Raw genomic sequence first — 12864 nt, forward strand, 5'->3', positions numbered from 1 at the left:
GTTTTTTTTTTTTTTAAACTCGCCGATCGGTGATTGACCCCAAAAATCCAGATTGTCTAAAGTGTAATAATTTATATGGTTGCTACTTTACAGATTCTTGTCTTTTTCTCAGAAAAGTAAATGTAAATGTGGATCATTTTAAATGAAGGAAAGGAGTTACAGTATTTTTTTAACCATTGCAAACTTTCCATTTCATTGACTGGCAATGACATATGGGGCCCCCCAACGGTCACATATAGACTCACATGTTTACATACTATATGCATGTGGATGGACCTATAAACACAAACAACCTTGCACGCACACACAAGCGCACACACACACAAAGTCATCTTTATTCTTCCTGTTTTTTCATGATTTTGACAGGACTGCAACACAACAACAATCTCCTGATGTGTTTCCAGATTTCTTTCATCTTCAAGCCATATATTATCGGATTGAACAAAGGGTTGAACACCAATATTTGTAGACTCATAATCAGTCGCACAGTTTTCGGAAGGACCGACTCCAGCATCCCGATGACAATGTCAAAAAAAATCAAACAGTTGTTAGTGATTAAAACAATCAGGTGAGGCAAACATGTATCTACCGCTTTTTTCCGGACTTCTCCGTGGCTATGATAGATGACTATAAATATATTTATGTACGTGAAGAGGATGAACAGCACAGGTATGAGACCAATGTTAATTAAACAAAATAACGTCCACGCAGTGAGGGAGATTGACGTCGTACAATGAATCTTCATTATCGTAATATTACAATAAAATCCACCCAAAGTAAAATTACAGACATTTAGCTTAGACTGAAGGATACTACTCACCAACATCTGACAGGCAGGAAAAAACCAAGCCAAAGCCAAGAATACACTGACAGTGGTTGTGCCCATAATGGTTGCATATTGCAGTGGCCTGCAGATGCACACATACCTGTCGTAAGCCATGGCTGTCAACAGCATTAGGTCAGAACCAGCTAAACTGTAGAAAAGAAATATCTGGACCAAACAGCCGGAATAAGAAATTCTCTGCTGCTGAGACAAGACGTCCACAATCAGTTTGGGGTAGATAACAGTGCCGAACACAAGCGAGTTGAGAGACAAAGCGGCAATGAAAATGTACATGGGCTCATGAAGGGTCCTGTGAATCCAAATAACACAAATTATGACGCAATTACAGCAGAGAATGAGAACATAGAGTGCCATGAAAAACATCAAATAAACATATCTGTACTTGTCCAAGTCTACATAGCCACCAAGACTGAGCATCAGAGTTCCGTTCTGTTCCATCATGACAAACACATAGGACAAACATGACACATCAAAATCAAACAGATCAGAGAGGTCCTGGTCCAAGTGTTCACCTTCCTGCTGGTGAAGTGTTTGTGAGCAGTCGATGTGGAGAAAGAAGTAAGTATAACTATAGCTGGTGATCACAATGATGACACCCTGTGATTGGTCATCAGGTTGAGGAGGCGTTCTCCTTCCTCCCTCCGTTGCCTCCAAATCCTCAGAAGGCCAAAAACCATCTTAAGTTTCTTGTTGTGGCCATGAAAGATGTTAAGTGAAGAAAAAAACAAACACCACCACTTTGCCCTACAATATTTGTGGCCTGTCACAAACTGATTTTGCTCTCACTTAGCACTGATAACCTCTTGTCATGATCCTGCCGCTCCAGCACGAGCTGTGCTGGTGCCCGCGCAGGTGCGCTGATTGGGAGGTGCACACCTGCGCCTCATGCAGCCTGATTATGCTGTGGATTTATATGACCGCGATGACAACTGGCCGGCGCCAGTTCGCTGATCTTCATGTCCTGTTCGTGTGCTCCGGTATCCCTGATCGAACCTGTGTGTACCGACCTTCGCCTGTTCGCCGACCAACCTTGTAAGCCTGACTCCTTCGTTACTTCTGCCTGCTTTGATTGTTCTCCTGTGTACCGACTCCTGCCTGCCCGATCACCTGCTCTCTTCACCCGACGTCCCAACTACCGCTGCTGCACCGGACTGCCTCCCCTACCTCTGCATATAATAAACGTGTCTCCTTGAACTACCTCGCATCTTCCGAGTCCTGCATTTGGGTCCTACTCCCATTCCGATGGGACGTGACACCTCTACTCTGCTTTGAACAGTTTCACTATTTTCAGTAGTGTCAAGACAAAGAGGGTTCGTGATACATTTTTCCACCAGTGTCTAATCAGAATCTGCTTTATTGGGCAAGTATGTAACAACACACAACAAAATTTTCTCCAGTAGTAGTTGCTGCCCTGTCGGGTGTGGTGGCGCGTGCCTGTAATCCAAGCTGCTGGGGGCCTGAGGCTGACGTATCGTTTGAGCTCAGGAGCTCTGCGCTGCAACGGACTACGTCGATTGGGTGTCCACACTAAATTTGGTGTCAATATGGGGCTCCTGGGCGAGCTCGGGACCACCAGGTCACCTAAGGAGGGGTGCACTGGGCCGGGTCGGAAACGCGGTAGGTCAAAGCCCCCGTGCCCCTCAGTAGTGGGATTGTGCCTGTGAATATACGCTATAGTGCAGCCTGAGTAAAATAGCGGGACCCAGTCTCTTTTTAAATGCAACCCTATGGGGGCACAAGCCAGTGCAATCTGTAGGCCGGTCCCAAGCCGGATAAATGCAGAGGGTTGCGTCAGGAAGGGCATCCGCCGTAAAAAATGTGCCAAACAAATATAAGCGTTCATTTGAAGAATCCCATACCGGATTGCTCATGTCCCGGGTTAACACCCCACCCCGGCACCGCAAACCTGCAGGGTAGTGCAGCTACCGTGGGTAGAAGACAAAGAAGAGGAGGAAACCGGATTCATTCTCAGAAGAAGAGGAATGCACAGAGCCTACAACTGTGTGTAGGGACTTTGAATGTTGGGACTATGACAGAAAAAGCACAGGAGATGGTTGACATGATGATTAGGAACAAGGGTGATATATTGTGCATCCAAGAGAGCAGGTAGAAAGGTAGTCAGGCTAGAATTTTTGGAGGAGGGTTTAAATTATTCTTCCATGGAGTAGATGGGAAAATAAATGGAATAGGGATTATTTTAAAGGAAGAGCTGGCTAAGATTGTCTTTGAGCTGAAAAGAGTATCAAATCAAGTGATGAGTCTGAAATTTGAAATTGACGGTGTAATGTATAATGTAGTTAGTGGCTATGCCCACAGGCAGGATGTGACCTAGAGATGAAAGAGAAATTCTGGAAGGAACTAGATGAAGTAGTTCTGAGCATCCCAGACAGAGAGCGAGCCATGACTGGTGCAGATTGTAATGGACATGTTGGTGAAGGAGACAGGGGGGATGAAGAAGTGATGGGTAAGTACGGCATCCAGGAAAAGAACTTTGAGGGACAGATGGTGGTGGACTTCAAAAAAGGATGGAATTGGCAGTGGTGAACACTTATTTCCAGAAGAGGCAGGAACATAGAATGACCTACAAGAGCGGGGCTCGAGGCATGCAGGTGGATTATATTTTGTGCAGATGATGTAATCTGAATTATTTGCCTTGAGGGTGCTAGTGGAAAAGTACGGAGAAGGACAGAAGGAGCTCCAGTCCATTGTGTCTTTGTAGACCTAGAGAAATGCTATGACAGAGTACCAAGGAACGGTGGTGCTGCATGCATAAGTCTGGTGTGGCAGAGAAATATGTTAGAATAGTACGGGACATGAATGATGGCAGCAGAAAAATGTTGAGGTGTGCCGTAGGTGTGACAGGAGAATTTAAGGTGGAGGTGGGACTGCATCAGGGATCCGCTCTGAGCCCCTTCCTGTTTGCAGTGGTAATGGATAGGCTGACAGATGAGGTTAGACAGGACTCATCTTGGTCCATGATGTTCGCAGATTATACTGTGATATGCAGTGAAAGCATGGAACAGGTGGAGGAACAATTAGAAATATGGATGCATGCACTGGAAAGAAGAGAAATGCAGATTAGCCAAAATAAAACAGAATATATGTGTGTGATTGAGAGGGGTGGAGGGGGGAGAGTGATGCTACAGGGAGAAGAGATAGCGAGGGTGGACCACTTCAAATACATAGGGTCAACAATCCAGAGCAACGGTGAATGTGGTAAGGAAGTAAAGAAACGGGTCCAAGCAGGTTGGAACAGCTGGCGGAAGGTGTCTGGTGTGTTATGTGACAGATGACTCTCTGCTTGGATGAAGGGCAAAGTTTATAAAACAGTGGTGAGGCTGGCCATGATGCACGGATTAGAGACGGTGGCTCCGAAGAGACAAGAGGAAGTAGAACTGGAGGTAGCAAAAATTAAGATGTTGAGGTTCTCACTAAGAGTGAGCAGATTGGATAGAATTAGAAAAATGCTCATTAGAGGGACAGCCAAAGTTGGATCTTTTGGAGACAAGGTTCGAGAGAGTAAACGTTGATGGTTTGGACATGTCCAGAGGCGCGAGACTGAGTATATTGGTAGAAGGGTGCAGAGAATAGAGCTGCCAGGCAAAAGGGTGAGAGGAAGACCAAAAAGATTGATGGATCTTGTGAGGGACGATATGACTGCAGTTGGGGTTAGAGAGGAAGATGCAGGAGATAGGCTCAGATGGAAAAAGATGACACGCATTGGCGACCCCTAACGGGACAAGCCGAAAGGAAAAGAAGAAGAAGTAGTAATAGTGCCCCTAGTACAACATAAATGTTGAGTGCAAAGAGCAATAGAAGGTACCCTATTTTGACAATGTGATGTTAAAGTGGGGCTGTCATCCCTATAAACATTCTAAAATAGATATTGTAATGAAAAATACATCGAACAGTATTTACTTCAATGTCTATAAGAAAAAAAAATAGTGAGCGGATTGAGTTTCTTACACGGATCTTTTGCTACGTTATGAGAGAGAACAATTACGTGGTCCACCCCAAACTATTATTTTTTTTTGTAGCTGTATACACACCTACCTGTGATTTGGAACCCACGAAGCTCTCGTCCTCCTGCACCTGTGCAATCCATTTTTCACAACGAACAGGGTCTCTTTCAAACTTATGAAGGGTAAATCCATCCTCCCGAGTGTTCAAGCAATGTCCAGCAATGCAATGAGCCGGCATTTTGGCTAACATGAAGGAACAACGAGCTACCTTCCCGGAGGTAAAACTAATGGAAATAAACGATTCCACTAGGGGGCGCCTCTGTCCTTTACATTGTAACAACAAAAACAGTCCGTGCGGAACCCCGCACCCCAACTCGAGTTTCCGCGGGTGAATTATGTAAACACCACAACATCACTTCTGCGTCTTCTCGAAAAAAATCCCTGAGAGGGTTTTCATTGCGGGAGTTACAAAAAGCTGTATACGTCAAAATCATGTTTTGTGGTGAAAAAACACATGGTACCACATTGGCAGTGGCTTTTTCATGAATAATATACCAAAAATCATCCGTTTGACGACACTTGATCTTTAAATCCTCTCTCATTTAATAGTGTTTTGAGAAGATTTTTATTGACAATTATGAATTTTCAGGGGCGCTGCCATTTTCGTGAGTCACGTGACCGACGTGCGCGGATGTGACGTGTACCGTGCTGCAACAAAGGCTCATTTACAGGGGCCCCCTTTTATGCCCAGCGCCGATTTCTCGTATTTATCCTCATCTCATGAAGAAATAGCAGTATTGGTTGATCGGGAAGACGGAGGAATACTTCCATGCAGATTTGAACCTCAGGCTGTAATTAATGTTGAATATTCGGATGATTCTTCAGGCAGAATGACACGTAGGCTGACGAGCGAGCTCTGGCAGCGGGCCGTGAGCCGAGCTTCTAGGCAGCGGAGGCTGTTAGACCTGGACGCTGAAGCTCGGCTAAAGGCCTCCGCCGCTGCTGAAGGCGGGCCGCGAACTCCAGCGGTGGGCCGCAAGCTGAGCTTCAACGTCCGGGGAGGCCGTTAGCTGAGCTTGAGCGGCGGCAGAGGCCTTTAGCCTAGCTTCGGCATCTGGGGCTCACAGCCTCTGCTGCTTGAAAGCTCGACTTGCGGCCCGCCGCCCGAGCACCCTCGTCAGCCTACGTGTCAGTCCCGTCCGAAGAACCATCCGTGGCTGCTGTCCCAGAGCTCCGGGGGCCTTTGTTTACGCACTTACGTCCCGCGTATAGGCTTCTGAGTAGTCAGACTCCGCATCATTCCACCCGAAGAACCATCCGAATATTCAACATTTACAGCCACAGGTTCAAATCTGTATGGAAGTATTCCTCCATCTTCCCAATCAACCGATACTGCTATTTCTTCATCAGATGAAGATAAATCAGAGAAATCAGCAATGGGCATCATGGTGTCCCATGTAATCGAGCGTTTGGAACGCATTTAACATGTCACATCCACGCACGTGGGTCATGTGACCCGCAAAAATGGCAGTGCCCCTGAAAATTCTTAATTGTCGATAATAATCTGAACAAAACACTATTAAATGAAAGGATTTAAAATCACATTGTGAAAATATGGTACTTATTTCATGACCTATTGGATACACTATTCATGCAAAGCACTGGATTTCCCCTTTAACATGGAACCTTTTTTAACTTATGAGAACTCACAGTTGTGCAAAGTCGTTCAAGGATTCAGTCTTTTAGCATTTCGAGCTGTTAGTGCCTATTTGAGCCTTAGTCCAATGTAATAACCATTGTATAAATGGTGTCAAGGTTCAAAGAGTGCATGTCAGGGGCGTGGTCATGCCACTGCCCTGCGCCTGGCTCTGCCTGGCAGCAGCCACTCACCTGCACCTCATTTGTGAATATGTCATGTATTTAGGTCTTGTGTTGTCGTGTCACCAGTTGCCAATTTGTTCTGTGATTGTAGCGTGAGTTTACCACATTCCAGCGTTCCTGTGCCACCATAGTCAAGTCTTGTTTCATGTTCCAAGTTTTTTGCCTTGTAGTTATCTGACCTCATTTCTGTCATGAGCAAAGCCTGGCCAATGCCAACAGGGGCGTGGCCTGACTACTTCTCTGGGCGGTCCCACCTATGACCCTTGTCACAGCTGTTCCACATTCGGACTGTAATTAGACAGGCATTTAAGGTGGAGTTTTTTGCCAGTTCGTTGAGTATGCTTTACCGTATCCTGGGTTACTCCGCTACTTTGCCATTATAGTCCAGCCAAGCATTTGTTATGCTCTTCACTTGTCTCATAGTTATCGGACCTTATTTCTTGTTTTTTTGATCCTGCCTTCTTGGACTGTGTTATCGTGCACAACTTTAGTTTATAATAAAACCAACTGAACAACATGCCTTTGCCTAGGAGTCCTGCATTTGGGTCCGCCCCCGCTCCGCTATTTGTGACAATTTCTACATTTTGGACCCAGTTTGTTGGACTGCATACCTGTGTACGACCTCTTCCTCTCAAAAACCATGTCCACGTCTTGGAGTACTGTATATGGGTACTACCCCATGTCCCTTACCTGCGACTGAATGAATTGGCCAGACATGGCCCCAGTGGAGATTAAAGACGTTTGAGAGTTTCTTGCTGAATCTTTTCACCGCCTTCCGTCGGAAACGACCGCTTTTGTGAGGGGAATTGAAGAGTGTTTTGATCTGGATCGGAAGAGGAGATTGGCCAACCGGCAGCTTGTGCTCTGTGCTCCTGTCGGCCAGAACTGAAAGAAACCAGGGAACTAAGACGAAAAAGACTGAGGCAATGAGGATGAGCACACACGACATGAAAAACAAGCAACACAGGAAAATGTGAAACAAAACCCAATCCAAAATATAGACTACAACATCAGGTCCACCAAGCTGGAATCTTGCTGAGCAATCGAAAGCACTCGGTGTCATCACTTTCACTTTCTGCAGTCAGATTTCTCAGACCGCAACCAGAAGATCTTGTGTAATGCATCTCCTTTCAGTCCACAAAAAACATAAACTTATAACATGTTGTCCTCAAAATACTTGTAACATCGCACAGTTGAAAAATGGATGAAAAAAAGGACGAAAAATTTGTCCGCTTTGCTTTAACAGAAGCGCTTGACTTTGCCGCTGTTACCTTGTTCGCAGGCCACTTAAACAACTGTTTTGCAAATGGGAACAAATGCATAACAACACAGTGATGCGGAATCTCAGGATGTGACGTCACCACAGAAGACTGCTGATTTTTTTTGTTTACCAAGTGGCTGCTATGGCACAAATTGTACAAAATGTTTTCTTGATGACTTTCAGATTTACGCTTCGCAGTCATGATCCTGCCGCTTCAGCATGAGCTGTGCAGGTGCCCGCGCGGCTGCGCTGATTGGGAGGCGCACACCTGCTCCTCATGCGGGCTGATCATCCCCCGTATATATAGGACCCGGTGACAACTGGTCCTCCGCCAGTTCGTTGAGCTTTATGTCCCGTTCCAGCACTCTCGTACTCCTGACTGAACCTGTGTGTACCGACCTCCGTCCGTTCTCTGACCAACCTTGTAAGCCTGACTCCTTGACACTTCTGCCTGCATTGTTTCCCCGTGCACCGAACTGCCTGCTCGATCCCCGAACTCTGCATACAATAAACGTGTCTCTTCTTGATCTACCTTGCGTCTTCCGAGTTCCTGCATTTGGGTCCTACCTCTCGTTCCGATGGGACGTGACAGAACGAACTGGCCAATACAGGACCCAGCAGGAAAGACCCGGCGTTGCCGGGACCGACGCAAGGTAGACCGTCTGCCGGAGGACCAAGCCTGTCCAATCCGGGTAGGCTCCCTGATGTCCTCCACTTCCGTGTCTTACGCTCCGCCAGCGAGGTATGAATACGTCCCGAACACGACCCGTCCGGCTCCTCATATTCTTCTGGACTCTGACTTTTCGGAATATGAGGAGGACCACGATTTGTATGACCGGCTGCCTGAGTACGACTCCGACGAATTTGAATATGAATCTGCTCGTCCGATCTTTCACCCCAGTCAGTTTGCGCCGCCTCCCCGCGTTTCCAGCACCCGAGCGACTTCGCCCGGTAGATCCAAGTACACTAATCGATACGAGGGAACCCGATTGGCCATCTACCCGGGACCTCCGCGTGGCGGACAGAGGAGACGCCCCGGCCGGGCGCTCCCTGGTGTCTCTCGCTGCGCGGCAACGAAGACACCGTCCTCCCACTCCTCGCCGGCAACGGTGAGATCAGCAGACCCGCAGCAGGTGGCGAAGCTTCCAGCCCAGAGGGAGGAGGAGTCGCCAAATCCCGAGGCGTTCTGCCGCGAACTGCGGGCGGAGATTGAGCGGCAGAGCGCGGAATTGGCGGCTCTCACGGCCCAGGTCCGGCAAGGATTACGCTACTACGCTGACGTCGCAACGGCGACGGACTCGCTGCTGACTCAGGTTCACGTTGCCGTGGAAACCGACACGCTCCCTTGCCAAGTGCACGCCACAGTGGGAACAGACTCTCCACCTCGCCAAGTGCACGTAGCTGTGGAGACTGACCCGCCTCCTCGCCATTCCCACGTCGAGGTTTTGGCGGTTCCGAGCAGAGCTCACGCAGTTGGAACTGACCCGCTCCCGAGACACGCCCACGTGTCAGTTTCGACTGACTCCCCCCCGCCTACTCAGGTTCACGTTGCCCTGGAAACGGATTCGCCACCGCGCCACGCCCACGTTGCCGTTTCAACGGATGCAGTGCAAGCTCACGTGGCAGTGGGGACCGACCCGACGCCGCCTCACGTTGCTGTCCAGGAGGTGGCGACGTCTCCACAGCCGCTTCTCGTCCGTGCTCTGGAGTGGCAGTGGCGACCGGCCCGCGGACGTTCCCCGTTCCTGCTCTGTCGGCGACCGCCCCGCGGACGTTCCCCGTTCCTGCTCTGTCGGCGACCGGCCCGCGGGCGTCCCCTTTCCTGTCCTGCTCTGTCGGCGACCGTCCCGCGGACGCTCCCCGTTCCTGCTCTGTCGGAGACGGGCACGCCCTCACGTTCCTGTCCAGGAGGTGGTGACAGTTCCCCAGCTGCCTCACGCTCCCGTCCAGGAGGAGGTGGAGTTGGTGATGCTGCTGCCGCCTTCTCACGTTCCTGTCCAGGAGGGGGCGGCGATGGCGCTGCCTTCTCAAGTTGCTGTCCAGGAGGGGGCGGCGATGGCGCCGCCTTCTCAAGTTGCTGTCCAGGAGGGGGCGGCGATGGCGCCGCCTTCTCAAGTTGCTGTCCAGGAGGGGGCGGCGATGGCACCGCCGCCTTCTCACGTCCCTGTCCAGCAGGCGCTGGGGAGTTCTTTGGAGCCACCCAAGAACTGGAGAGACTTCGGGGTGGCAGTCATGGCTCTGGTCCTGCTCTCCATCATCTTCTTCGCTCCTGAGTTCGCCCAGCCGCTTCAGGACCTGGCTTCGTTGGCGACCAATCCCTGGTCGTCTTGCAACGACGGCGTGGGAGGTTTTCGTCCGGAGCAGTGGCCTCCCTCGTTCTGGTTCCTGCCTCGCCGTTTGGTTCCTCACAGAGGTCGTCCGCCCGAATCGCCCCGTGGGGACCCTGGTGCTTGTCGTCCGGGTCGTCCTCCTGACCTGTCCGCCGGACGCCTCGTGTTTGGTGGCCTGGATGGCCACCAGTCTAGGGTTCAGGGGGGGGGCGTGCTCTCCTCCGGACCCCCTTCCGCCCACCCCTGCCTGTGTTATTGTCTGTTTTTTCGTTTAGGCACGTCTGGGAGCCGTGCCTTTGAGGGGGGGGGGGTACTGTCATGATCCTGCCGCTTCAGCATGAGCTGTGCAGGTGCCCGCGCGGCTGCGCTGATTGGGAGGCGCACACCTGCTCCTCATGCGGGCTGATCATCCCCCGTATATATAGGACCCGGTGACGACTGGTCCTCCGCCAGTTCGTTGAGCTTTATGTCCCGTTCCAGCACTCTCGTACTCCTGACTGAACCTGTGTGTACCGACCTCCGTCCGTTCTCTGACCAACCTTGTAAGCCTGACTCCTTGACACTTCTGCCTGCATTGTTTCCCCGTGCACCGAACTGCCTGCTCGATCCCCGAACTCTGCATACAATAAACGTGTCTCTTCTTGAACTACCTTGCGTCTTCCGAGTTCCTGCATTTGGGTCCTACCTCTCGTTCCGATGGGACGTGACAGAACGAACTGGCCAATACAGGACCCAGCAGGAAAGACCCGGCGTTGCCGGGACCGACGCAAGGTAGACCGTCTGCCGGAGGACCAAGCCTGTCCAATCCGGGTAGGCTCCCTGATGTCCTCCACTTCCGTGTCTTACGCTCCGCCAGCGAGGTATGAATACGTCCCGAACACGACCCGTCCGGCTCCTCATATTCTTCTGGACTCTGACTTTTCGGAATATGAGGAGGACCACGATTTGTATGACCGGCTGCCTGAGTACGACTCCGACGAATTTGAATATGAATCTGCTCGTCCGATCTTTCACCCCAGTCAGTTTGCGCCGCCTCCCCGCGTTTCCAGCACCCGAGCGACTTCGCCCGGTAGATCCAAGTACACTAATCGATACGAGGGAACCCGATTGGCCATCTACCCGGACCTCCGCGTGGCGGACAGAGGGACGCCCCGGCCGGGCGCTCCCTGGTGTCTCTCGCTGCGCGGCAACGAAGACACCGTCCTCCCACTCCTCGCCGGCAACGGTGAGATCAGCAGACCCGCAGCAGGTGGCGAAGCTTCCAGCCCAGAGGGAGGAGGAGTCGCCAAATCCCGAGGCGTTCTGCCGCGAACTGCGGGCGGAGATTGAGCGGCAGAGCGCGGAATTGGCGGCTCTCACGGCCCAGGTCCGGCAAGGATTACGCTACTACGCTGACGTCGCAACGGCGACGGACTCGCTGCTGACTCAGGTTCACGTTGCCGTGGAAACCGACACGCTCCCTTGCCAAGTGCACGCCACAGTGGGAACAGACTCTCCACCTCGCCAAGTGCACGTAGCTGTGGAGACTGACCCGCCTCCTCGCCATTCCCACGTCGAGGTTTTGGCGGTTCCGAGCAGAGCTCACGCAGTTGGAACTGACCCGCTCCCGAGACACGCCCACGTGTCAGTTTCGACTGACTCCCCGCCTACTCAGGTTCACGTTGCCCTGGAAACGGATTCGCCACCGCGCCACGCCCACGTTGCCGTTTCAACGGATGCAGTGCAAGCTCACGTGGCAGTGGGGACCGACCCGACGCCGCCTCACGTTGCTGTCCAGGAGGTGGCGACGTCTCCACAGCCGCTTCTCGTCCGTGCTCTGGAGTGGCAGTGGCGACCGGCCCGCGGACGTTCCCCGTTCCTGCTCTGTCGGCGACCGGCCCGCGGACGTTCCCCGTTCCTGCTCTGTCGGCGACCGGCCCGCGGGCGTTCCCCGTTCCTGCTCTGTCGGCGACCGTCCCGCGGACGCTCCCCGTTCCTGCTCTGTCGGAGACGGGCACGCCCTCACGTTCCTGTCCAGGAGGTGGTGACAGTTCCCCAGCTGCCTCACGCTCCCGTCCAGGAGGAGGTGGAGTTGGTGATGCTGCTGCCGCCTTCTCACGTTCCTGTCCAGGAGGGGGCGGCGATGGCGCTGCCTTCTCAAGTTGCTGTCCAGGAGGGGGCGGCGATGGCGCCGCCTTCTCAAGTTGCTGTCCAGGAGGGGGCGGCGATGGCGCCGCCTTCTCAAGTTGCTGTCCAGGAGGGGGCGGCGATGGCACCGCCGCCTTCTCACGTCCCTGTCCAGCAGGCGCTGGGGAGTTCTTTGGAGCCACCCAAGAACTGGAGAGACTTCGGGGTGGCAGTCATGGCTCTGGTCCTGCTCTCCATCATCTTCTTCGCTCCTGAGTTCGCCCAGCCGCTTCAGGACCTGGCTTCGTTGGCGACCAATCCCTGGTCGTCTTGCAACGACGGCGTGGGAGGTTTTCGTCCGGAGCAGTGGCCTCCCTCGTTCTGGTTCCTGCCTCGCCGTTTGGTTCCTCACAGAGGTCGTCCGCCCGAATCGCCCCGTGGGGACCCTGGTGCTTGTCGTCCGGGTCGTCCTCCTGACCT

At 51.9% G+C, this 12864-nt stretch overlaps 1 protein-coding gene across 1 annotated transcript; it reads right to left on the reverse strand.

The window, feature by feature from the left end:
* Nucleotides 1-334: 334 nt before the first annotated feature.
* LOC133500902 (olfactory receptor 4D1-like) lies at nt 335-1960 on the reverse strand. The gene has a single exon (XM_061820159.1). The coding sequence runs from the start codon at nt 1283-1285 to the stop codon at nt 335-337; it is 951 nt and encodes a 316-aa protein (XP_061676143.1). The 5' UTR covers nt 1286-1960.
* Between the last annotated feature and the right edge of the window lie 10904 nt (nt 1961-12864).

This window comes from Syngnathoides biaculeatus, chromosome 5 (assembly GCF_019802595.1).
Source record: "Syngnathoides biaculeatus isolate LvHL_M chromosome 5, ASM1980259v1, whole genome shotgun sequence".
In the NCBI taxonomy this organism is placed as follows: Eukaryota; Metazoa; Chordata; class Actinopteri; order Syngnathiformes; family Syngnathidae; genus Syngnathoides; species Syngnathoides biaculeatus.

Coding starts and splice junctions, on each gene's coding strand:
- LOC133500902 (XM_061820159.1), bottom strand. CDS start 1,285: ATGATGGAACAGAACGGAACTCTGATGCTCAGTCTTGGTGGCTATGTA.